We start from the raw sequence: 25,158 nt of genomic DNA, 5'->3' as shown, positions 1-25,158 counted from the left end.
ACAAATGCATTCCAAAATTCATGGACGAGGGAGGCCACGATGGAGTGGTCGTGGGCTTATAATCGGGTCAAAATCATGACCAATGGATGAGGCCACGACCCACGAGGGAGTGGTTGTGGGCTCATTGATAATCGGGTCAAAATCATGAGCAATAAGCTATTCATGAAGCTTTACTGGACTAATGGCCCATCCAATACGGCCCAAAATATTCCTTTTACGGGAATTTATTTGCTGTAGACGGCGCATGCTTATCCATCAACTCCCATTTCTCCGTTACCGTTGAAACTCGGCGCTATTCCCAGATCTCACAGAGCTGATCAAAACAGAGGAGAAGAATGCGACGCAATTCAAGCGTTACTCTCACGAATTATCGTACACGCAAGCGATCGTGTATCTGTTGGCGGAGGGACATTTTATCTTCGGAGAATAATGGGGACAGCCAATGCGCTGGCTCCGGGGCTGTCACGGAAGCTGAAGAAGGTGCTGGAGACTCGAACTGACACTCCCGATATACTCGATTCTCTCCACACTCTATCCAATTTTTACTCCGACAATGCACCTCACGCTCGTCGGGATCTTAGATTTACCATTGAGAAGCGCGGTCTCTCTATCAATGAGGAGTTTCTCGCCGCCTCCGCCACTGCTCAACAGGTATACGAATACATCGGTCAAGTCAAGCGTGCAGGCTACTGCTATAATGTTTTCATTTTCTTGGGGAAATTGTGAGGTATAAGTAATTTGATCCTGCAGTAATTTTCGTAATAGTTTTGATCGAGGGACTGGGACTTTGAAAAACTTCGATTGTTTTTTTACTTATAATATTGATATATGTTTCTCCATCGTTGGATTTCGCTGTGAATGTGACTAACAGGCATGCCCAGTTGTACCGGCAGGGCACTCAGCTTTTACACTCTGTAATTCTGTACCTTGTTGTGAATTGTTTCAGATTCATTCATGTTTACCAGTTTATTTTTGCCACCGTTTTAAAAAGTGATCAGGGACTCCTTTTGTGCTGTAACTTTAATTAGTATCTAACCTATAGTTTGTTTGAAGCAAAATTGCTTGAAAGTCGAACCATGCGATTCCATGATATGCTTTAGACTTTAACCTGAACTCTTTACAGATTAAAACACCCGAATCATTCAATCAATTTGGAAACATTATCAAGATAATTAATTTGTTGTATACTTAACTATGCCGTGTCAACCGAAACATGAATAATTGCTCAATTCCGTGGGAGATGCTTGTTTTGTTTCTTTTATAAATTAATGTATCAATATCACTTTTTCAAACAACGATGGTCACTAAATAATTCAGAATTATGTATGGCTTGGTATTGCTTAGTTGTCGAGATGACTTGATTGAATTGGCATTCAGTTATGAAGGTGTTGGTTTCAGGAATATTGCCTGCTAATGCACTGAGTCGTCCAAATGTCCATTGCTTCTTGCTGCATAATTTCTCTTTATTATTGCATCCCCCAGAGAAAGTTTTAGTTACCGGCCTTCTTTATAACAGTTCTTAGAACATCACTTTCTAGGATAGTCTGCTATTGTTATTTTGTCAGACAAAGGTCTATCACTCAATGAATATCCTTGTCAATCAACTATTGTGTACATCTTTTATTCATAATTTAGTGTATTATTTTGTCAGACAAAGGTCGATCACTCAATGAATATCCTTGTCAATCGACTATCGTGTACATTTTTCTATTCATAATGATGTATTTAGTGCTCAGTTATGCTCTCTGGTTTTATAATTTGCTTGATGATAATACTGTCGGATAAGTATCGTTTGGGATGAGCAGACACATTTTCGATTCTATATTTGGATTGGATAATGTTGGTGTGGTTGATGGTTTTTATAGGCCTTGGATCAGGTGGAAGAAGAAGTTAATGCTCTGGCTGAATGTTGTGATAAGTAAGCACACTATCATGATTTTCCGATAAATTCTACTTCTTCTTCTTCTTTTTCCTCTCCCGCTGTTGTACCGTCCTGTAGTTTTGACCTATCATCATACTTTTGGTTTATCAAAAAAATTTAACAGCAAGAAAAATATTTACTCTTATTTATCTGCCTTTTGAAGTTTTTTTAATCTAGAAAATCATATTTCCATTAATAGTGCTTATCAAAGATACTTGAATTCGATACCTCCTTTCTACCCATCTATAACCCTCATTCATACGCCTTGTGAAGGCCAACTGTACTTGCACTTCTATCAAGAAAAATGAGATTTTATTAAAAGAAGAAATATCCTCTGCTGAAAACAAAAAAGATCAAGGATTCATGGTACTATGATTTTGGGCTGTAGGATTGCGAAGGCTTTAAGTAATTGTAATGCTACCACTGGTGATATCATCAGTACGACAGAGAGGCTTAAACAGGAGCTTGAAACCACTACACAGAGACAGGAGATAGTATTATGCTTTCTTCGTGACTATCAGCTCTCCGATGAAGAGGTACCGGTTGATTTTCAATAGTTGAATTTACCTGACCCTCAACTTTTGGATTACGTCTGTGTATACGTTCCTCATCTAGTTATTTACTTGTTTCTGGTCTTTTCTTTAGATTAACGCCTTAAGGGAGGAAGACCTTAATGAAAACTTTTTCAAGGCACTTGCTCATGTTCAAGAGATTCATGCCAACTGTAAAGTGTTGCTGAGAACTCATCACCAGGTTCTCTTTCTCGCACATCGTAATTTGTCCATTTGTGTTACACTCTTCTCTCTTTTTTTCCTTTAAATCCTCGCTTTTAATTGTCTCCCGATGAAAGCAATCTATCTGGCTGAAATTGATATGATAGAATCTGTTTGATCATATTGCCATTTATATGTGAAGTTTGTACATAGCTATGCAATTTAGTGTAAATAAGTTCTGCCTATAGTAAAATAATTGTAATGTTTTGAATTCACTAGAACATTATTTGTAGCGAGCTGGTTTGGAGCTTATGGATATGATGGCTGTTTATCAAGAAGGAGCTTATGAACGTCTATGCAGGTAGCATATAGAACATTGTCTGTATCATTTTCTGCTCTAGGTGTATTACCTGTTTTTTTATATACTTTGATAATGATGCCTGTTTTCCTATTGGTGTTTCTCTAACCCGAGGAAACAGTGTTCAGCAAGCACTCATTCGACATAATACACTTGCCATCACTTTGAGGCTCTATGATTCAGTTTCATAGAAGAGAAATATGTGAAATTATTAGAACGATTGATTTTTGGGTTTCTAAGCTTTTTCATGCACTATTTGGGCCCTCGGTTGTTTGCTATGTAAACAATTCTTTCTGTATTGTTATGATCGATCACTCAAGGTTGCATGCACATGTATTTCTCCTAGATGGGTTCAAGCAGAGTGTAGGAGTCTTGGAGATGTTGACAATCCTGAAGTCAGTGACCTCCTAAAAACTGCAGTTGGATGCCTGAAAGAAAGACCTGTTCTATTCAAATATTGTGCGGAAGAGGTATTCATGCTCATGAGCTAGAAACTAGAGAAACATATCGAGCTTCATTTACTTTTTTGATAACATATTTCTGGATTACAGGTGGCAAACATGAGACATAATGCTTTATTCAGAAGATTCATTAGTGCCCTCACACGTGGAGGGCCCAGTGGACTACCAAGACCAATAGAAGTTCATGCTCATGACCCTTTAAGATACGTAGGTGACATGCTGGGATGGTTGCATCAGGTAGATTATTTTCCCCCTGTTTTATGTCTTCTGAGCTATTTTCATTTTTTTACCATATATCAAGTGCCAAATATTAATACTAAATATTTTTGGCTACTAGATGTAGATTTCCTTGAGTGTCCTTGTACGTCCTGATGCAATATTTTGATCCATGTTATTCTATAGAAAATGACTATGGTTCGCAATAGGTACCACAAATTTCACACATAGATGAAAATTTAAAATTTGATTGAAGGACAAATAAGAAATCTTGTACAATTTCAAAACCTCAAAAGGTGAACACGTAAGATATAATTATATATTTATATGCTTAGACTATGATAGATTATAAAGCCTACAGAAAATCTAAATAAGTAATCTGGATTTTTTGTTATGTTTTAAATTGTAGGATTGCATTAATAGGCTTTATATAAATATCAAGAAAAATATTATATAAATATGAAAGTTTAAATGGATTTTATTTGCGTTACAAACACCCGGTGTGTGCATGTAATATGTATACTAGATAATATATGACCTCCTATGGCGGATGTGATTTTAATTTTTCACGGTGTTGACCATTTCTTTGGCTATGTGATAGGCATTGGCTTCTGAAAGAGAACTTGTGCTTGCATTGCTTGATCCAGATTTTGTGACAGATACTGGACCAACAGCTCAACGATTCTCCAAAATTTCAGGGAATGATACTGGAAAGACAGAGTCAGACTTGACATTTGTTTTAGACAGGATATTCGAAGGAGTTTGTCGACCGTTTAAAGCGAGAGTCGAACAAGTTTTGCAATCTCAGCCTAACCTTATCGTTTCATACAAACTCAGTAATACTTTAGAGTTTTACTGCCACACCGTGAGTTTTACAGAACATGAATGTCCAATTTGTCCTTTTTACATAATTTTAATTTGTCTCAGCTGGTTATCTTTGTACAGATATCAGATTTGCTAGGAAGAGAAACAGCACTCTGTAATACACTCTGGGCTCTCAGGGATGCTGCTCAAAAGACCTTTTTTGACATCCTAAAAACTCGTGGAGAGAAACTCCTACGATATCCTCCACTTGTTGCTGTTGATCTTTCTCCACCTCCAGCTGTGAGGGAAGGAGTGTCAGTGCTTCTTGAAATAATTGAAACACATGACAGCATGATGGTTTATTCGTCAGGCAAGGAGCCTACATTTGAACCAGTCATTTCTGCTTTATTGGACCCAATAATTCAGGTGTGTTACATTCAGAGTTTTTTATGACATTATTTGGATGGCATAGGATACCTAATGCTTGATGCAAAACTGGTCCTGGCAATTATAAAAAAATATTATCTCTCATACATCACATTTTAATTATGACTGCAAATTTATGAGAATGACTATGGTATTTTATTAGATAGATTGAATCATTTCACGTGTGTAAGACCGTGTGCTTGCCATTTTCCCAAAAGCTATAGTGAATGGAATGATGGTTCATATTTTCTGAATCGTACAACATTTACTTCGATCTTTTCTTCAGCAAGAGTGATTGTTGTTCCCCAGCCACAGCAATATGGTTGAAGCTTTCGACATACCTGATCATTGTGCAATATTGTTTTTTATCGTAAGATCTTGCTCTAACAGCACTACTTTTTTTCAGTGTGTGAATCGATTTGCTAAGCTTTTTTTGATACTTCATTCAGTGACAGAATTTGTGAATTTGGTTTTTATTAATCTTTATCCAATCTGAATTCTTGCTCCTGTTGTTCAGATGTGTGAACAAGCAGCAGAGGCGCATAAATCCAAAGGAGTTATTCAGTCGTCAAGGAGAAGTAGAGGAAGTTCAGATCCTGCCCAGCTCCGGAGATCGTCTATAGATGCTATTTTGGATAATGACAGCAGTTCAACCCCTTTATCTCAGGTATTTTTATTTCATTGGATTTTGTATTTGAAAATAGAGGGGGAGAACTAGCAAGGAAGGGGCTTGGCAATCTCTTTCATTTGAATGAAGAATTTCCAAATCTCGTGTTTATTTTCTGCATATAGTTTTGCTTTGATCTAGTAGCCTAGTCTCTAAGTAAGGATTGGCTTCTCTGGTAGTTTTAAGTTCATCTTTTGTAACATCCTTTGACTTACAGGCTGTGTTTGTTGCCAGATCCGTGAAGTACCTTCCAAAATATTTCTGATCAACTGCTTGTGTTCTATCAGACAACCATTGTTGGGGCACGAAGTTGCTGCTGAATACATAAAAAAGCTTGGATCAATGGTAGAAACCCACATGCACGATCTCGTTGAGAAGGAAGTAGAATCCATTCTTCGGAGATGCAACTTGTCGAACAAAATGTCTAATTTCCGTGACTCATTGACCAACGACGACATGTCTGAGGAATCATTATCTGAGCCTCCTTTGTCTGAGACGGAAGCCATGTCCTCCACTGTTCTTTCCGATTGTTTGAAATCTTTCTTCGGGCTCGTTTTGGGAAGCGAAAGTTCTCTGCCCGAGTTCGAGCAAATGAATGTTCCTAGTCTTCGATCAGAAGTGTGTGTTCATTTGGCTAAAACTCTCGCCGACGCTTATGAACTTATGTATAAGGCGATAATGGATCCGAGGAACGGATATGCGGAACCTAAGTCCTTGGTCAGGCATTCTCCTGATCAGATAAGGACTATTTTGGGGATCTGAAACTGTGGATTGGTTCAAGTTGTGAAATGTGAAAAGAATATGATGCTGGATTTAGCTTTTCGCAGATGGTACACGTTCATGTTTGACTGGCGTTTCTTCTGATTTTAATGTAATTGTTTACATTTTATAGATTAATTATATGTATTTTTTTATGTGTTATATACTCGTATGAATGACGTGTTCTTCGAATAAAATAAAAAAAAATGATTTGATATATGTGACCAGAGACCTGAGATGTTTGTGCGCATGAGAACGTCTAACAAAACGCTACGTTGGTAATAAATTAAATTTAGGTTCTCGATTTGTAAAAATTGTATTCAAAATTACTGAATGCCAGTTATTGTTGAATCACGTATTATCCGATTGAGATATTTTATGTTTTGCTTAAAAACGCTCCTTCATGTTCATAGAACTGATAATTTTCTCCGTTAGAAAAAACTGGTCGTTTTAGAAGGATGGAGAAATGATCCGCCAATCGACATTCGACTCACAAATCACATCCATCTACAATTTAACTAGAAAAGTTCTATCTGTTGCAGTAACATGTATTTGTGATTTTACGAGACGGTTTGTATATTGGCAAAAACTTGTGTGAGACGGTCTCACGGGTCATATTTGTGAGACGGATCTCTTATTTGGGTCATCCATAAAAAAGTATTACTTTTTATGTTAAGAGTATTACTTTTTATTGTGAATATGGATAGGGTTGACCCGTCTCACAGATTAAGATCCGTGAGACGGTCTCACATGAGACCTACTCTTGTATATTTGTAATTGTGAGACGTGTCGATTTGGTCTATAGATATAATGCGAAAAAATATTTTAAAATAAAATTAATATTTTCCATAAATTAGATTAGATCAAAAGTCTACATTACAAAATCAACGTTTGAGAGTCTAGAACTGTAAACGAATTGAGTCGATTCACGAATTTTTCGAGCCGACTCGATAAATATTTGAATTTATCGAACTTAAATATGTTTGAACTTTTTCCGAACCAAAGTTATTTTGTTCGACAGTTCGCGAACCGCTCGCAGATCATAATATTTTATTGATAATATTCCGAGATTTCGAACTTACGAAAAATAGTTCGAATAGCTCGCGAGTAAGTTCGAAGATTTCGAGCCGAAAAACTAAAGAAAATTGAGCATTGAAACGAGTTCGAACTCAAATATACTTAATTCAAACTAAATTCAAACTTTAAATTTCTATTAATATTCAGCTCGATATATTTGTTTTCACCACTATTTCAGACGGATAAATTAGATAAATATTTAGATATAGTAGAAATAAATTGGCAAAAATTTGTTTGAAATAGTCTTACGAGTCGTATTTTGTGAGACATATATTTTATTTGGATCATCCATTAAAAAATATTACTTTTTTAATATAAATATCGATAAAATTGATTGTCTTATAAATAAAAATTCATGAGACAATAGAACTTGTCAAATAAATTTTCCTAATATAAAGTGGGCAATGGCCCAATTTTCATACAGCCAAACAGATGACAAATCCTACTCTCGTTTGTCGGTAGTACTTCTGAAGCCTGCCGCCCCCTCATTTCTCTTGCTTCCGCAGTCCTTTTCCGTAAACTTCTCCATTCGACTACACGATTTCACGCTATCTCACAATCACAGTATCACACCAACCTTCTCCCATCTATATATCAAGAGTTCTGTTGGGGGTGGGGAGTGGTTGGATCGATGTCACTGTTATGAAGAGGATGGGAACACCCGTAGCAATGGCGTCGGCGAACCCGAATGGCGGAGATGTTTGGAGGGCCCATCTGGCTATGGCGTCTGTGCAGCTTTTCAATGGCGGATACCATGTTATCACCAAGGTCGCACTCAACGTGGGCGTGAATCAGCTCGTTTTTTGCGTTTTTCGGGATCTGTTGGCGCTGTCCATCCTCGCACCCGTTGCCTATACCCGCGAAAAGTCAGTAGCGCTTTGACTCAATTTTGCTCTATCTGTGCATGTGGGTTTTTGTTTAGATGCATTGACCAGTCATATATTAATGTGGCTACTGGAATTTCAATCTGAAAGCAAAGATTTTTTCCCTTGTTCTGCAGAGGGCTTAGACCACCTCTAAATAGAAGCCTTTTGACGACATTTTTCTTGCTTGGTTTAACTGGGTCAGTTGGATTTCTCATTGTTGTTTCAAGTTGGTTTCTTCTTCTTTCATACCTCAATTCTAATTGTTACTTGCTGTTTTGCTTGGTTCTTGTTATTGACGCTATGGATCAGGATTTTTGGAAATCAACTTCTGTTTCTTCTTGGTCTTGGTTACACGAATCCAACTTATGCGGCAGCCATACAGCCCGCTATTCCGGTCTTCACATTTATTTTGGCCGTAATGATGGGGTAAGTCTAATCAATCTGTGCTACTCTTGTGGATTTATCACTTCCCTATAGTTACAGACGTACATATTCATGAATGCTTTGCTTGTAAGTTGATTGCCGCCACATGTATGAGCATATTTTAGTTTTATATCATAGTATGATATATTAAGTGATCCACAAATTGCCTCAATCATTAGCGATAAGGAGCATCTGGCAGGTGATGATAACCGTAAGGTAACATTCATCTTTGTGACAAAATTTTATGGTATGTGAATATCGTATGATTACACAGGTCCCTAAGCTTAGCAGTATAATCAGAAAAGTACTCCACCTATTAAATTGCATAAATGTTTAGAAGTGCCTTTGTCTATGGAATCAATCTGATTTGTTAACATTCAGTGGTCGTGATCAGATTAGCTTACACTTAAGATACAATTATTATTGAATCGCTTCTCATTCATTTAGATGCGAATAATGTCCGTGTTTGGCTTATTTTCACATGATTTATGATTGCTATCTGTGCAGTACAGAAACTGTGAATCTTAGAAAAACTGAAGGTCAAGCTAAAATAGGAGGCACTATTGTTTGTGTTTCTGGTGCCATTCTTATGGCTGTGTGTCGTGGTCCGGCATTGTTAGGACATGGAGAATCTGAATTTGCAGCCCAAAGTGATATAAGTGCCAAGGGTCAGCCTGAGCCTTCTAGTTTGTTAATGTCTAGTATTCTGGAGCTTGGAATTGATAATTGGCACCTGGGGGTTTTATGCTTGATTGGAAACTGCATGTGCATGGCAACTTATCTAGCCATTCAGGTAACGGATATCGTTCTTGGTGCTTTTCATTTTGAACATCATGTGTCATGAGAATTTGAACAATATACTGAAAGGACCTGTTCAACATTTCAATTACCTCGGGATGTCTCTGGTTGACAATATTACCACAATAGGCTAGGGTCTCAGAAGCTAGGTGGTGGTGTGAGTCGAAAAACTGTTTTAATCATTATGTAACAGTTACAAATCTAATCTCACCAAGGTTTTAGTTTTGCTTGGATTCCATTTCTTCAAAGGATCAAAGGAATGGGTTAGTCCATATTAAATTTCCGAGCATAATCTTTCCATACCTTGTGTTTCTTGAATGACCAATTACATGATCTTCTATTATATTATTTTATTCCATTGGCGAGTATCATAGCACGTCACTGCTCTTAATGGTCATCAATTCATATGCCTATTAAAAGCAAATGCGCTTTTTGCATGTATAATAAATGACCAAATTAACCAGCCAGCCACTCTTGCATGTATAATCTTTGTGATTTTTAGTTGTACAAGGTCGCATTTTTTTCTTACTCTTAAACACATGTTGATTCCTCGGACATGCAACGTTGGCCTTGCTAGTTTTTGTCCGCATTTAGGGGAAAAAATTACTATGAATGTGTATCTTCTTGCCTATGTCCTCTTATTGCTCCAATGATATTATTGATGGAGCTGTAGTTGTGCTCCCATGTTGTGTTTCAGGCCCCACTTTTAGTCAAATATCCTGCAAGCATATCAATGACTGCATATTCATACTTTTTTGGCGCTTCACTGATGGTGTTAACAGCATTCTTCATGACAAATGCTTCAACCGATTGGAGTTTAACTCGATCCGAGGCATTTGCAGTATTATATGCTGTAAGTTTCTCCTCCCTTCTGTTTGTCGAGGCAAGAAAATTGGGGCAAGAAAATTTTGATGTTAAGATTGAATCAAGATTTTGGACTCTCAAGTATGGTGCAATTTTCCCTTTTATGTTACATCTCCTCTTTAGCTCAAACCACACATTGAATGTATGTTATGAGTTTGGCTCAATTCATGCTAAATCATATGCTCCTATATTGCATTGATCAATTTGAGAATATCTATATAGTGTTGCATGATGTGCGGCATCAAGTGTCGCAAAAGATTTGAAATTGCTCGCAATTGGATCCAAAAATTATAAGGCCTGTTGAAATCCATCACACTTTAATGGCATTGCTATTTGCTTGCTTTAAGTGGTCTATGCTTCGCAATTGATGACTTGACTTGTACTTCCCCTATTGCCATTGTTGCATTTCCTACTCAAGCATTGGCTTGCAGGGAATTGTGGCATCCGCTCTGAACTACGGACTTGTGACATGGTCAAATAAAATACTCGGCCCTGCCTTGGTGGCGCTGTATAATCCACTCCAACCTGCTGCGTCAGCATTCCTGTCAAGAATTTTTCTTGGAAGCCCAATTTATTTAGGAAGGTCGTTATCTCCATCCCTTTCTTATATCCTACTGCATTTTAAATCTTGTGTCATAGATGAATAATACTTGTCACTTGTGTCTCCTGTCAACTTTATAGAAGGGAAGGGAGATTCATCTTTTCTTCTTTTTCGACGAGACATGCAATTTATTCACATATAAAAAAACAAACACATGGTCCAAGCTGTTTTAGAGGTGCGAAATAGCTGAATCCACTTGATAAAGTTTCTACTCCTCAAACATGAGTTCAAGGAGCAGAATATTACTGGCTCTTGATTTCAAGTTTAAAATTTATGAGTATCATCCATCCTCGATGAATAAAATTAATTTAAAGGACAATGAGCCTGTGTGCATTGTCCTTCAGGCTTTAAAAATTATACTATCGTCAAAACTTCTCGTGTATGGGACATTCCAAGAGAAATAGTAATTTAAACTGGTTAAAAAGCCATAGATATTTGTTGCAAGTTGACTTCTAGTAGCTCCATGGGCAAACGTGTTAGATGAAAAAATATCATCGCTCAACTTGGACAAGTACTCGAGCTACTGGGCTGAGCTTTGATCCGAACTGTCCATGATCTAATCTGAGCTACTTGATTTGGTTGGTTGGACAATCCTAGTCCCTGTTTGATAGTTATCCGTTCTCGTGCATCCCACTCGACCATATACTAAGAGAAGAACATTTTGTCTATTTTACTGCAGCATTCTCGGAGGATTTTTTATTATAGGTGGGCTGTATTTGGTTACCTGGGCTTCTTATCGAGAAAACAAGCTCATCGATCGCCATCGGAGCCGTTCATAAATAGAGATTCTCCTATCAGCAGGATTCCTTACCAGATAGGGCCGTTTTTCTCAGGTTCTTGGACTTCAACACCAAAGATCATGGATTGACTTAAATATTATGTTTTACTAGTTTCTTTGTAAGGGTAATCCCTTGTGTATTCAATGGTCTTAAAGATATAAAAACTTTGTCACCAATTATTTACATTACATGTACACCGTGTTGTACTTGCCCCTTGTGTTTTTTAGTGTACCATCCATCCTAAAAGTTAGAGCAGTTGGAAAACTTGTCCTCCAGACGAGAATATGATCAGATTTTACTTATATTTTCTTTTTCTGAAATAATAAATTGCAATTTTTTTCTATATACTTAGCCTCCTTTGAATTTTCTGAGTCAGCTGCACATGGAACCGTCAGGTCAGTAAAATAATGCACATATAAATTACACTCGAAGGAGGTTTATCTAAATCATCCATCTTGTTATGTTATCTACAAATTTCACTTCATTTAGCAATGATTCGCGTGGTTCCAAGCCAACTTCTTTCATCTCATCAAGAATCTTGATTGCCTCCAGTGAGTATCCGTGTTCCACATAATTCTTGACCATTACATTATAACATGCACCATTCCTCCTATCTCGGCCCGAATCAAACGCTCTATTCGCATCGTGCAATGAACCACACCTGCCATACATATCAACCAATGCACATAGCACATAATCATCCAACTCAAGTCCCAACTTTATTGCATTAGCGTGAACCTGCCGACCACACACAACATCCGCCATCCTCCCACAAGCCTTGAAAACACTTGAAAATGTGTAACCATTTTTCCTCACTCGTGCCATCCCCATCTCCTTAAACACATGAACCGCTCCCTCGAAATCATCATCACAGCAACAGTTAACGACTTGTGATGTCCATACGGCCGTATTTTGACTAAAGATCTGCTCAAAAACAGTCTGAGCTACCGCAAAATGCTTCATTTTTCCGTAAAAATTAATCAAAGAGCTACTCAAAGCAGCTTCTTTTGAGTAACCCATTTTGCATAACCAACAGTGCACTTGCGTTCCAAGCTCCAAATCCATCATACCTACACAAGCTTTAAGGACAAAAGCAACAATTCCAGTAACCAAAAATTTCATCCTACGATCACAGAAATCACTAAAATGTTGTTCTCTCAACATTTTCGTAAACAAAGATACAGATTCAACATAACTTCCTTCTTCACAAAACCCAGCAATCATGACAGCCCACGAGTTGAAATCCCTAACAAACATTTGATGAAACAGTTGGCGCGCATTCTCGAAACACCCACATCTGACAAACATCAGCAGTACCCGGTTAAGCAAAGGTAAGCTTAAACGAACCCCACCTTTTCTCATATGATCATGCAGCTCCACGGCCTTAAATGGGTCGCGCAACTTAGTACATTCCCTGACGAGGGAGGCGTAAATATCCAGTTGGATTGGCAATTTGAGGCTGTCCATCAAGTACAGAACATCTGAGGTGGTCGTCATAGGTTTGAGGTTCGATTTTTTCTGCGGGGTTTTGATTTTGATGGATGGGGGTGGATTATATTCCGGTCTAGAAAGGGGCAAGTGAATTGGAGTTTTGGGGATGAAATTGTCGACTGAATGGTTGAGATGGTGGCAGGCTTGGAATTGGGGTGCCAGGATTTCCATCGGGATGTTAACTTGTATAATTTTATTAAAAATAATAATAATGAAGTCAATTGCATGCTTATAAGCAACAAATCCCTTTTAACTTCAAAAATAATAGTAATAATGATCCATGACCAATATGGCTACTGAAATCCCTTTTAACCTCTTTCGTTTGGCAAAAATTTGTGTGAGACGGTCTCATAGATAATATTTATGATACAGATCTCTTATTTGAGTCATCTATGAAAAAGTATTATTTTTTATGTTAAGAGTATTACTTTTTATTGTGAATATGAGTAGAGTTGACATGTCTCACATATTAATATCCGTGAGACGATCTCACATGAGACCTACTCCTTCCATTTTGTTGACTTGGAAACAATCCAAGTAAAATAATATCCAAGTAAAAATTATTTGACTTATCATGGAATATATGTGTATACAAGATACGTGTCGATCCAATTCATATTATATATAAAATATAAAATAATGTTTTTTGTATTAAAAAATGTTTTTCATCTGTCAAACTATTCAGAAGATCTGTCAGACTAAATCGAGTCAAAAAACTGTCCCATATTAGTTTTGATGTTCTTTAATACATGTCATATAAGCAAAATATTGAAAAATTTCTTCATAATACTAAATAAGCATATAAACATTTAAATCGAAATATTGTACTCCCAAAGTATAAAAGGTCAAAACAGAGAATGATTTTTCCTTTTGGAATTAAAATAACACTTCAAAAAATTATGTATGTTACCCAAGAACGAAAACAATCAATCTTAAATAACATATTATATAATTCCAAAAAAAATTTGAAAACAAATTTTTTTATAAGAAATCTATCAACTTCGAATCTGTTATTTACAAAAATCAGAAAATCTCTGCGACAAATATACTTTTAAAAATAAATAATTTGAACTAGAAAGTACGAAATTGATTTAAAAAGAAAGTATATGAAAATGTTAATGTAATCAAGATGAAAGAACTGTTAAGGCTCAACGTGTAGGCTAGAACCGGCCATTTCTTGCAGCGTCTTTTTCACTTTAATGGAAAGCAAAGGCCCATACTCTCTCTTTTCGGGATGGCAACAAATGGAACCATGATCAGGACTACACTCATCCCATTAACCAACAAAAACATAATCGAAACTACTTTTCCTTCTTGTAGTTCCCTTTCAAGAACTTCAAATGGGTTACCATTGAAATTCGATTCTGTGCATTGCGATGATACGGGACCATATACTTTCCGTCCCACTTTGAGAGTTATCACAAGAGCATTTCTTGTTTATTCTATCAGGTTAGTTCCGTTTTGATATTTTCTCCACTCTATCGGATTGTTTTTTCTTTGGTTTTTGTATTGAATAGAAGAACTTTAGTATCAAAAGACAAGAAGGTCCGCATCTTTTCTCGTTTGTATTGTTTGTGATCATACCTTTTAAACTAATGTCATCCCTTGCACTTGTTTTTCAAGAAATTTAAATGGATTGAACAATTTTGGTCCTCTACGTAGATTTTTAGGTCCATTCCTCTACCAAAGTTATTGTGCAAAATTTCTGCTTCACTCACTGAGGTTTGTTCTGCTTTGATATTTAGTCCACTTTCTTGGACTCCCTTTTTTGTCTTCTTCGGTTCTTGTTACGGTTCAAGAAATATCAAGAAAGAGAATGGAGATGACCTTTGAACCAATTTCTTAGTTTCTTTTCGTGTAATTTGTGTTATTACCTTTTATTTATATAATAGAAAATGGTCTCATCTTGTCAATGTTGTGCATATTTGAAGTGGTTTATTTTTTGTTTGAGTCTACTGTGTTGATCATGTATAGTTTCACTTACATGACCTGGGGAAGATTCTTTATATGATTGTCTGCATAGAGAAAGAAGAGGCTGGAGATGATTTTTGAGCCAATTTTCTTGGTTTTTCTTCCCATTTTGCATTTGTGATCTTACTTCTCGTTTATATTGGAAAAGGTTCCATTCTATAAGTCTGTTATTGAAATTTGATATATTCTTTTTTTAATTATGTTTTGTCGTTTGATGACTTATGAAGTTACATGATTAAAGGAGTTTTATGTTACTGTTCTTTGGCTTATAGAAAGAAGAAAACTCAGAAGAGGTTGATCGATCAAAGATCAATTGTAGGGTCGACCATGGAAGGTGAAGGGATAGCATTGAATTCAGATGTCCAATCAGGGGAAATGATTTTTGAGCCGATTCTGGAAAAAGGAGTGTTTCGATTTGATTGTTCTGTAGCTGATAGAAAAGCAGCATTCCCAAGCTTTTCGTTTGAAAATCCCAAAGTCAGGGATACACCAATTATCTATGTTGATGAAGTTCCAACCTACATTCCTTCTTTTGAATGTGTAATGGGACAGCAGATAGTTGATATTGAGGTACTATCAAGTCACACCTTTCTAATACACAATGAATTTCAGTGAAATTTGTGCATATTGATAACTTGTGATTTTTCATCTTCAAATATTAAGAAAATATTTGATTCCTGAAATTGAATTTGACTATGATTAAGTTTCCCCCGGATACCTCATTTTATGGAACTGGTGAAGTCAGTGGACAGCTTGAAAGAACTGGGAAAAGGGTAAGCTTACTTGTGTTCACTCATATAATATCTATGACATAGACATAATAAGTATTATTCAAACATAGTTTTTTGCTTATGCAACAAATTTAATAGATTTTTACTTGGAATACCGATGCTTGGGGTTATGGTTCTGGAACCACTTCTTTGTATCAATCACACCCCTGGGTTCTAGCTGTACTTCCAAATGGAGAGGCATTAGGTGTTCTTGCAGATACAACACGACGTTGTGAGGTATTTTATAACCTCTTGGTTGTTGTTTTTGAAGTTATTTCTTCAATTCATTAACTGTTAGGTGATTGGTGTTTCTTGAGCAGATTGATTTGCGGAAGAAATCAAAGATAAGGTTCATTTCTTCATCATCGTATCCCATTATCACTTTCGGGCCATTTGCTTCACCAATTGATGTTCTGGTCTCTTTCTCTCAAGCAGTTGGTAAATCACAATCTATATCATAGTTTTAGGAATTTGTTCCTTGATTATAATACAAATTATGTTAAAGTTGTGAAAGAGATGGCAGTGACACATGGAATTGAGCTCTCTTTCAGATAGTGTGCAACGATATGCACAATCTTTTCGGCACTATGGTCTTGAAAATGTTTACTATCACTTTATCTTTCCTTTCCTTTAAGCCTTTAGTTTCTAATTTTTATAGTTTTGCAAGAAGTTAAGAACAATTAATAACCTGACATCCTCGAGGTCATGTTGAGCAAATGTCCTCCTTTATCTCGTAGACTCGGTCAATAAATGGCATGTTCAGTTATAACTTTCTATCTGATTTGGCTTCGGGACAGAATACTAGACACTGCACCACGGAGTTTGATAAAGACCAAATTGCAAGGAAAATAAAAAATGTATAATCTTCTTGAAACAAGGGTGCCACAACTTTTATTGATGAGTCATTTTCATTTCTTAAAATTTAGTCAAAGATTACCACAATTTTCTTGTTTCAATCTTTTAGTTGCTTGGTGCTGATGTGTTTCTTTTCTCTTAATTGACTGGTTATTTGAGGCTTTTTATGTCAGGAACTGTATTTATGCCCCCAAAATGGTCACTGGGCTATCATCAATGCCGTTGGAGTTATGATTCTGATGCACGAGTCCGTGAGGTATACCATTTGTTTTAATGTTTATTTAATATTTGCTCTTAGCTTGACTTTCTTCCCATCTTTACACATACCTGCAAGTCTATCCGTGAGTCTTTTTCATTTTTAGGTCCTCAAGCTTGATTAGGAGAATAATGTTTCCCGACTATCTGGACTTTGAACCCATTATGTTTGGTTTATTTGTCATCGTTGTATGCACGGCCTACTATTTTCTGACCATATTGACAACTTTTGATTTTGATTGACCTTGTTTACTTCTAGATTGCAAGAACATTCCGAGAAAAAGGCATACCTTGTGATGTCATATGGCTCGACATAGATTACATGGATGGTTTTCGTTGTTTTACATTCAACAAGGTGCGTTTTCTCCAAGTTGACCCTCGGATATTAATGTTTTTGTAACCGTATCACATACTTGCTATGTCTTGATTAATGGCCTGTGGCATGTTAGTTTTCATCTTTGACAGTATGTTTACTTCTCAAAAGAGGAAGTTATAATGCTGTAACTAGAATGCTTGACGTTTTATGTATTGGTTTAAGCCATATGGAGTCAATATCTGTTAGATGTTTCAAATTCAAAGCAAGAATTATCCTGAACAAAATATCTGATAAGAGTTTGATTATGCACCAAGTATATTTTGCACCTTGTCTCACAAAACCAAACAGCAATTTTCTATTAGTCTATTCATATTTCAAATACCAGTCTTAAGATGATTTGGTTATTTTTAACTGCATTTATTTATTTGGTTTTGTTTAAGTAATTGGAGAGTTTGGGAACTTTCTCCGGAAATTTATTTTTCTTTTTTCAGGCAATGACCCGACCCTGTCGTGTTATAACTGTTTCCTCTAATTTGAAAATCATGTATTCCTCCAAAGATGAAAGTATTTAATTGGATTCATGATATACTGCCAAGAAAAACCTTTCTTGACGATAAAATCAGGAATCTAGCCTTCCTTGAAAGATACAAGTACTTAAATTGGATTTTATTGCTTAATAAATTGGATGCTCGTGATATACTACCAAGAAAAACCTTTCTTGATGATATCGTGAGCTGGTGTGTGTTATGCAAAGATGTAAAAAATGTAGAGACCACATTTTTCTATTATGCATGTTCCCTATGCAATATGGGGGAGACAATAGTAGCAAGTTTGTGGGGAACGAATTATATGTGTGGAAGGAGAAAAGATCCAAAGCTTTATGGAAGATAGTAATATAGCACTTATCTGAGATTGAAGAAAAACAGAAACAAATGGATTTTTGAAGCAATATAGGGGAGACATCTCTATTATGGAAGAACATGTTGGATTGTAATTTGGGCACAACTTGACATGTATCTCAAAGAAATTTCATTTAGTTTTGTTACTTGGACGAGCAACTATATAAGCACAAGTCAGTGGTTGGGTAATGTACTCATGTCAATATTACGCATGTAATTGGGTATTAATTTGTGTTTTTTGTGAGATAGATTAGAAGAGATATCCTTATCCTTCATCTTTACATTGATAGATTAGAAGGCACATCCTTATCCTTAATATTTACATTTTAAATTTAGTAATAAATTTGTTTATTAAAAAAATTAATTAAATTTCTACAGGAAGGTGAGGACAATGTCCATTTTCTATTTTATATCTTGGATCTTCTAGGTTTTCACGGTTCTTGATACTTACCCTTTCCAAGAGTGTATTTCCTAATGTCTCAATTCTAGAATGTTTACATGGTTCTTTGTACATGCTTGATGCTTTCTGCTAATCATTTTGTGGTCATAGGTGATTCATTCAATGAATGGATTTCAATAGGTGAAATAAACCAGACTTCCCTTTTTCAGGAGCGGTTTCCAGATCCAAAGTCTCTGGTAGATCATCTTCATCAAACTGGTTTCAAAGCAATCTGGATGCTTGATCCGGGAATAAAAATTGAAGAGGGATATTTTGTATTTGATAGTGGTTCAGAGAAAGATGTATGGATTAAAACTGCCAATGGAAAACCTTATGCTGGTACGCTGTTGCTCAGAAAAGAAGGATAATTCTTTTTGCAGGGATGGTTTGTTTCACCAATTTCTGGCTCAATATTCTCTCCAAGCATTTGACTGGTTATTGCTGCTGTTATCTTAGGAGAGGTCTGGCCTGGGCCTTGTGTTTTTCCCGATTATACACAATCAAAGACCCGTTTGTGGTGGACTGATCTAGTTAAAGACTTTATCCCTAACGGCGTAGATGGTATATGGAATGATATGAATGAACCAGCCGTCTTTAAGGTGAAATCAAAACTCTTTTTATTCACAATTTTTTCTTGATGTCTATAATCTTTTTGTTTTGTTTTTTTTTTTTTTTTGTGACAGAGTGTGACAAAGACAATGCCTGAGAGTAATATTCATATGGGAGATTCAGAACTTGGTGGCTGTCAGAACCATTCATACTATCACAACGTATAATTGTCCTTGTATATTTTGTTGATTTTGCAAATTAAATCATGATATTTAGATACATTCTAAAAGTTCATGTCTCATTATACTGTAGCATAGTTTATTACTTAGATTGTTTGCTCTAACCCGTCATGGTGAAAATCATAAACTTTTTTGTTCATTGATACGAGGTGCTTGTCACAGGTTTATGGTACGCTGATGGCGAAATCAACATATGAAGGCATGAAGCTAGCAGATGACAAAAAACGTCCCTTCGTTCTTACTCGTGCTGGGTTTGTAGGTAGTCAGAGGTATGCTGCCACATGGACAGGAGATAATATTTCTTCATGGGAGCATCTTCATATGAGTATCCCCATGGTTGTTCAACTGGTAAAAACTAATTTGATATTTTATCCAGTTGTGTCAAGGATGTGACAGTGAAACATTGAATAAACAATATCGAATGTGTTACCAAAAAACGAAATAATCTGCAAATTTGAGTAAGTATAAACTGGGGACAGTGGGATGGAGAAGAATTACTTGTCTCGCTCGATTGTAGTACTGTAGTGTGTAGATGAATTTTCCTCCCCTACTCTGTTGAAAGTATATGATGTGACTTATATACCGACAATCGACATAAAAGAGTAATATACTGATAGAGTCCTCTCAATTGTCGGTATGAATATATTTGAGCATTTATGAATGTTTATGCATAAATTCCCATAATGTTGTTAGTTATGTCCCTGGGCAAGCAAATTTCCACACACCACATTTATGTAATTTCTTATGACTACCAGACATCTTAATGTGTATACTTCCAAGATATGTAGATTTTGTCAACATATTTCAGCAACTTTGGCAATATGAGCTTTTGTTCAGGGCCTCAGTGGTCAGCCACTCTCAGGGCCCGATATCGGTGGATATGCTGGTAATGCAACACCAAAGCTATTTGCTAGATGGATGGGTTTTGGATCATTGTTTCCTTTTTGTCGTGGGCATTCTGAATCTGACACAACTGATCATGAGCCATGGTCGTTTGGTGAAGAGGTTTGTCTCGTTGATGTACCTGAAATAGTAAACAATTAATGCAAGGATATAATATTTTCATAAGTCTTGGGCATGCTAAAATTCAAAACAATGAAGCTGTAAAATACAGAAATTTTTCTGCGGTGTTATTTATATTTCCTTGACAGCGAAAGAGAGATCAGTTCTTGCATGATTGTATCAGCTGGAGTTGTCATACTCTATTCCAAATTTGTAAATGATATTAGATTCTTGATTTTGGATAGATAATTCTATCAAATTCTGTTGTAGTTCTTATGGCATCCTTATTTACTATTTCTTAACAGTGTGAAGAAGTGTGTCGATTGGCAATAAGGAGACGATATAGGCTGTTACCTCATATATATACTCTGTTTTACATGGCTCATACGAAGGGAGTTCCAGTTGCGACACCCACATTTTTTGCTGGTATGTCTCATATATTTTAACATCCACATAATTGTCTTTGGAGAACTTACGTTTCTTCTGTTTTTATTTTTATTTTTGCAGATTGCAAAGACTTGGCGCTAAGAACACAGGAGATTTCGTTTATGTTGGGTCCGCTCCTAGTTTATTCAAGGTCTCATTACTCTTCCTTCCATATAGAGCACTAAGTGATTCTATAATAGATGTTGTTTGTTTGTTCCAAGCGGAGCTTGTTTGAGAAACTTGACACCAGTCCTTGTATCCCTAGTTACTTTTTTAGTCCATAAAAAAGAAACATATCCCTTAATATGTGCTGAAAATAGTTAATATGCCATTGGGATTGAGCATCATACTTCTAACTGTAAATATATGATGCTCATTTTATTGTAGCACTGAACAAAATCAGGAGTTGTATCAGATGCAGCACAATTTACCTAAAGGCAGTTGGCTCAGTTTTGATTTTGAAGATTCTCATCCGGTAGCATGTCTTATGAACCGTTTACAATATCCATTATCTTTGAAATCTTGTTCAATCATTAATTTTCCTCTCTCCACATTTTTCCCCCTTTGACTATCCTAGGATCTGCCTGCGTTGTATCTACAAGGCGGATCGATCATTCCCGTGGCTCCTGTTTGTCAACACATTGGTGAAGCTAATCCTACAGATGATTTAACACTGATAGTGGCTTTAGATGAACATGGTAATATTACATTATAGTTTGTTTTAACCGATAAAAACAAACCTCGGTCCTAAACTACTCAGGCAAGTTATGTGGATCCGTCTTGCTCTGTTTAAAATTTAACACTTGGTGATTCCAAATTAATTTAGTTATGCTTAGTAACTTCATCACAAGTGGTAAATAACCTTACATTTTATTTGAGCCTGCTCTGTAGTGATTGATATTAAATATGCATTAACCATCTTAAATTTTAGTCCTAATCCAGTACTCAGTCGCTGCCACCCTACCTTTCTATAATATGGTCATTTTTATTCTATTTACGCTTCACACTGACTTGCACTAAAGTGACATAGCAAACGCGTAAAATAAATGTTTGATGAAATATACTTTTACGTGATAATGTTTTTGATTTGTTTTATGTGAAGTGTCAAGTTTGTAATGTAACAAACAGATATATTTTTACTGGAGCACTTTGAAATACAATTTCATAGCATATTTATCGGATATCTCAAATTGCAGGTAAAGCTCAAGGCATCCTCTTTGAAGACGAAGGCGACGGATATGAATACACCAGTGGAGGATATCTCTTGACGACTTATATTGCTGAACAACAGTCTTCTGTCGTGACTGTTAAGGTTGCCCGGGCTGAAGGATCTTGGAAGAGACCAAATCGTTGTTTGCATGTGCAATTGTTGCTTGGAAAAGGTGCTATGGTATGTAAATGTTAGTTTCATTTGTTTGGAAATTGAGATTTTTATCAACTCAACCTTTATGCTGTTATAGCCATTGGATTAAACTAATGTGTTGTTGCCTTTTGGGATTTGTTACATGACTCTCTTAGATCGAATCTTGGGGTACTGATGGAGAAATCCTGCAAATCCCAATGCCTTCAGAAACTGAAGTGTCTGATTTAGTGTCAGCCAGTGAAAAACGCTTCAACTTTCGAATAGGTGACTTTATTGGTTCTTCTGTCACAAGTTATCATCTTTCGGTCTAACTGTTGTCACTGTCATGTCAAATTCTTGATCTCTTGTTGTTTTTTCTAGACATTTTTTGTGTATTTCTTAGTCTGACCCCTTTTCTCTGACAAGAAAAGGTATTTGGCATGAGTGAGAAACAGATACACTGAAATCTGGATATCTCGTTCTGAAGGAGCTATATACCTCCATTTATACGAAATTAGAATTCACATTGGCTTTGCATCTGGTTTCAGAAAATGCTATACGTATTCCAGTCTCTGATAATGCGTCTCATGGAAAGGGAACAGAACTTTCCCGAGATCCCGTGGAAATGAAAAGCGGGGAGTGGTTTTTAAAGGTGGTACCATGGATTGGCGGTAGAATTATTTCCATGGAGCACCTTCCTTCGGGTAATCTAATGCCTATAATCTGCGTCTCTTGAAGTATTGTTAGTGTTAGGCTTCTGATTATATTTGAGTTCAACTTGCTACTTTTTTTGTGCTGATACTGTTGTTCCACTTGGTTTTGTGACAGGAATTCAGTGGCTTCATAGTCGAGTTGAGATTAATGGGTATGAAGAATATACTGGATTGGAGTACAGATCTGCTGGTTGCTCTGAGGAGTATTCTGTCACTAAGTACGAGAAAACTTCACTTTATGCCATTTTAATGCACATCAATGTCACATTTTGTTCAATTTTTGTCAGAATGGGACGAACGTCCCAATAAAGCAGGAGAAATTCTGAAGCCTGATACGAAAATGCAATTCCTCTCCAGAGCACAGAGACTGATGCAACCCAGTTGAAATATCAATTTTCTTGAATTCATAAGTGCTGACATAAACTAATCCAGTTACAACTAAACATGAAGAATGGTAGATTTTGCTGATATTAGCTTAAATTTGATACTAACGCGATGTAAATAATTTTTCATGGTAATTCATGTAGAAAAAAATGATGGTATACCTGCCATATATTGATATTTTTACTACACAGACAGGGACTTGAGCAGGCCGGAGAATCAGAGAAGCTGAGCTTAGAAGGTGATATTGGAGGTGGATTGATTCTCGAACGACAAATTTATTTCTTGGAAGACAAACCAAAAACTTTTGGAATCAATTCTGCCATTGTTGCTCGGAACGTTGGTGCTGGTTCTGGAGGATTTTCAAGGTTGGTTTCCCAAGCGTTTGGTTGTGTGAACTCTTGATGGGAATCATTTTTATCACATGTCACCTACGTAGTTATCACTAATAGTAGCTGGGCATAAGAGTGCATGTATGAATCGAGTTAGAGTAGTCTTATGTTCCGGCCGACTCTATTATTTATCTGACTACAAAAAAATCGAGTTTGTTCCATGAGTTTATAGAGATGCTTGAGCTCAAGCAACAGAAGCTCGACATTAATTGGGAAAATAGAAGTTCACTAAACTGTTTGGCCTCTAAAAATTAGCTGTCAATGGTAAACGGGCACTCAAGCTTGGAGTTTGCGCTACACTTGAACAGTAACTTGAGTAGCCCAAGTTCCATTCGAGCTCGGTTTTGACCAAGCCCAGGACAAGTTTCTATAAATCCACTCAGAAGATCTCAGATGGCCTAAAATCTTGAACATTTCAAATCATTTTAGTCAATTTAGTATTTTTAATATTTAATTTCTCCCTATATTTTACATGATTAGGAAGTAAGAATCATACATGTGAGATATTTTCTTCTTTCTTCTCCTTCTCTACCATAATGAAAAATCATTGTCTTTTCGTTGCATAATTCGTCTTTAAACATAATTAGCATTTTTCCCTTTTTCAGGCTTGTGTGCTTGCGGGTGCATCCAACGTTCAATTTGCCACACCCCACCGAATCATTTGTTTCGTTCACTGCCATTGATGGGTCGAACCATGAAATCCGGCCAGATGCCGGTGAGCAGTTCTTTGAAGGCCATTTCCGGCCAGATGGTAAGATTCTATCTAGTCTCATTTGGATTTCCACCATTCCGATAAGAGACATCATCTGTTAACGTAATTTGACTAGTTTCATCGAATCCTCTTCTCTAGGCGAATGGATGCTTGTCGATAAATGTCTTGGCATGACATTACGAAACCGGTTCAACATCAAACAAGTACAGAAATGTCTCGTTCACTGGGGAACAGGGACTGTTAACTTAGAGCTCTGGTCCGAACACAGGCCTGTTTCAAAGGAAACTCCTCTTTCTATATCCCACGAGTACGATGTACAAGTAATGCTCTAACCTTTCAGGACCAGCCAGAGTTGCCTGTTCGTTTCATTTTGGCATGCTTTTATTGTAATAAAGATGTTAAAGTATACTAATCAATCTTCAACTTCTGTAATAAATTGCATGGATATTAATTGTGTTGAGTTTTGCATATTGGATCTGTTTATATTTTAAGAAACAAAGAGAGAAATAAATGCACGAATTTGGCATATCCTTGTTTTGTATACTCAAAGAAGCAGCTTCCTTATCGTGCAATTGTATGAAGAAGTGTTTTAGAGAGAGAATGCTCTCCCTTCTTTCTAAAATGGAAGGAATGCTTCTACTGTTCTTGCTTGCGTTTTCTCTTATATTTTCCT

General features: G+C 36.5%; 4 protein-coding genes across 11 annotated transcripts; 3 read left to right on the top strand and 1 right to left on the bottom strand.

Moving 5' to 3' along the window:
• Positions 1-248: 248 nt before the first annotated feature.
• On the top strand, positions 249-6,416 carry LOC140816364 (conserved oligomeric Golgi complex subunit 6-like). Its single transcript, XM_073175584.1, has 11 exons — positions 249-651; positions 1,866-1,918; positions 2,310-2,457; positions 2,567-2,674; positions 2,928-2,995; positions 3,339-3,462; positions 3,544-3,690; positions 4,271-4,534; positions 4,615-4,899; positions 5,417-5,566; positions 5,801-6,416. Exons 1-11 carry the CDS (start codon positions 430-432, stop codon positions 6,326-6,328), a joined length of 2,097 nt encoding a protein of 698 aa, XP_073031685.1. The 5' UTR covers positions 249-429; the 3' UTR covers positions 6,329-6,416.
• A 1,409-nt stretch (positions 6,417-7,825) lies between these two features.
• LOC140816192 (WAT1-related protein At4g19185-like) lies at positions 7,826-12,076 on the top strand. The gene is made up of 7 exons (XM_073175283.1): positions 7,826-8,268; positions 8,403-8,465; positions 8,578-8,694; positions 9,199-9,484; positions 10,187-10,342; positions 10,785-10,936; positions 11,634-12,076. Exons 1-7 carry the CDS (start codon positions 8,045-8,047, stop codon positions 11,731-11,733), a joined length of 1,098 nt encoding a protein of 365 aa, XP_073031384.1. The 5' UTR covers positions 7,826-8,044; the 3' UTR covers positions 11,734-12,076.
• Positions 12,077-12,129: 53 nt separating this feature from the next.
• Positions 12,130-13,412, bottom strand: LOC140816191 (pentatricopeptide repeat-containing protein At1g31790). Its single transcript, XM_073175282.1, has one exon. The coding sequence runs from the start codon at positions 13,393-13,395 to the stop codon at positions 12,175-12,177; it is 1,221 nt and encodes a 406-aa protein (XP_073031383.1). The 5' UTR covers positions 13,396-13,412; the 3' UTR covers positions 12,130-12,174.
• A 1,002-nt stretch (positions 13,413-14,414) lies between these two features.
• Positions 14,415-25,013, top strand: LOC140817543 (uncharacterized). Of its 8 annotated transcripts, none has more exons than XM_073177284.1 (23): positions 14,420-14,673; positions 15,468-15,765; positions 15,900-15,968; positions 16,065-16,202; positions 16,286-16,403; positions 16,994-17,076; positions 17,335-17,430; positions 18,900-19,068; positions 19,186-19,328; positions 19,413-19,499; positions 19,680-19,865; positions 20,355-20,522; positions 20,825-20,945; positions 21,027-21,096; positions 21,333-21,420; positions 21,523-21,643; positions 22,142-22,335; positions 22,464-22,572; positions 22,836-22,991; positions 23,116-23,218; positions 23,576-23,749; positions 24,379-24,524; positions 24,624-25,013. In XM_073177284.1, the coding sequence occupies exons 1-23, from the start codon at positions 14,459-14,461 to the stop codon at positions 24,815-24,817; spliced, it is 3,246 nt and encodes a 1,081-aa protein (XP_073033385.1). In that variant the 5' UTR covers positions 14,420-14,458; the 3' UTR covers positions 24,818-25,013. The 8 variants fall into 8 exon arrangements, 6 of the variants coding, with proteins under 6 accessions (XP_073033391.1, XP_073033385.1, XP_073033386.1 ...); XM_073177287.1 differs by lacking the exon at positions 14,420-14,673 and adding an exon at positions 14,679-14,769; XM_073177286.1 differs by lacking the exon at positions 14,420-14,673 and adding an exon at positions 14,790-14,946.
• The last annotated feature ends 145 nt before the right edge of the window (positions 25,014-25,158 follow it).

This window comes from Primulina eburnea, chromosome 16, assembly GCF_022965805.1.
Source record: "Primulina eburnea isolate SZY01 chromosome 16, ASM2296580v1, whole genome shotgun sequence".
Classification (NCBI taxonomy): domain Eukaryota; kingdom Viridiplantae; phylum Streptophyta; class Magnoliopsida; order Lamiales; family Gesneriaceae; genus Primulina; species Primulina eburnea.
This window is presented reverse-complemented; position numbering and strand designations above follow the sequence as displayed.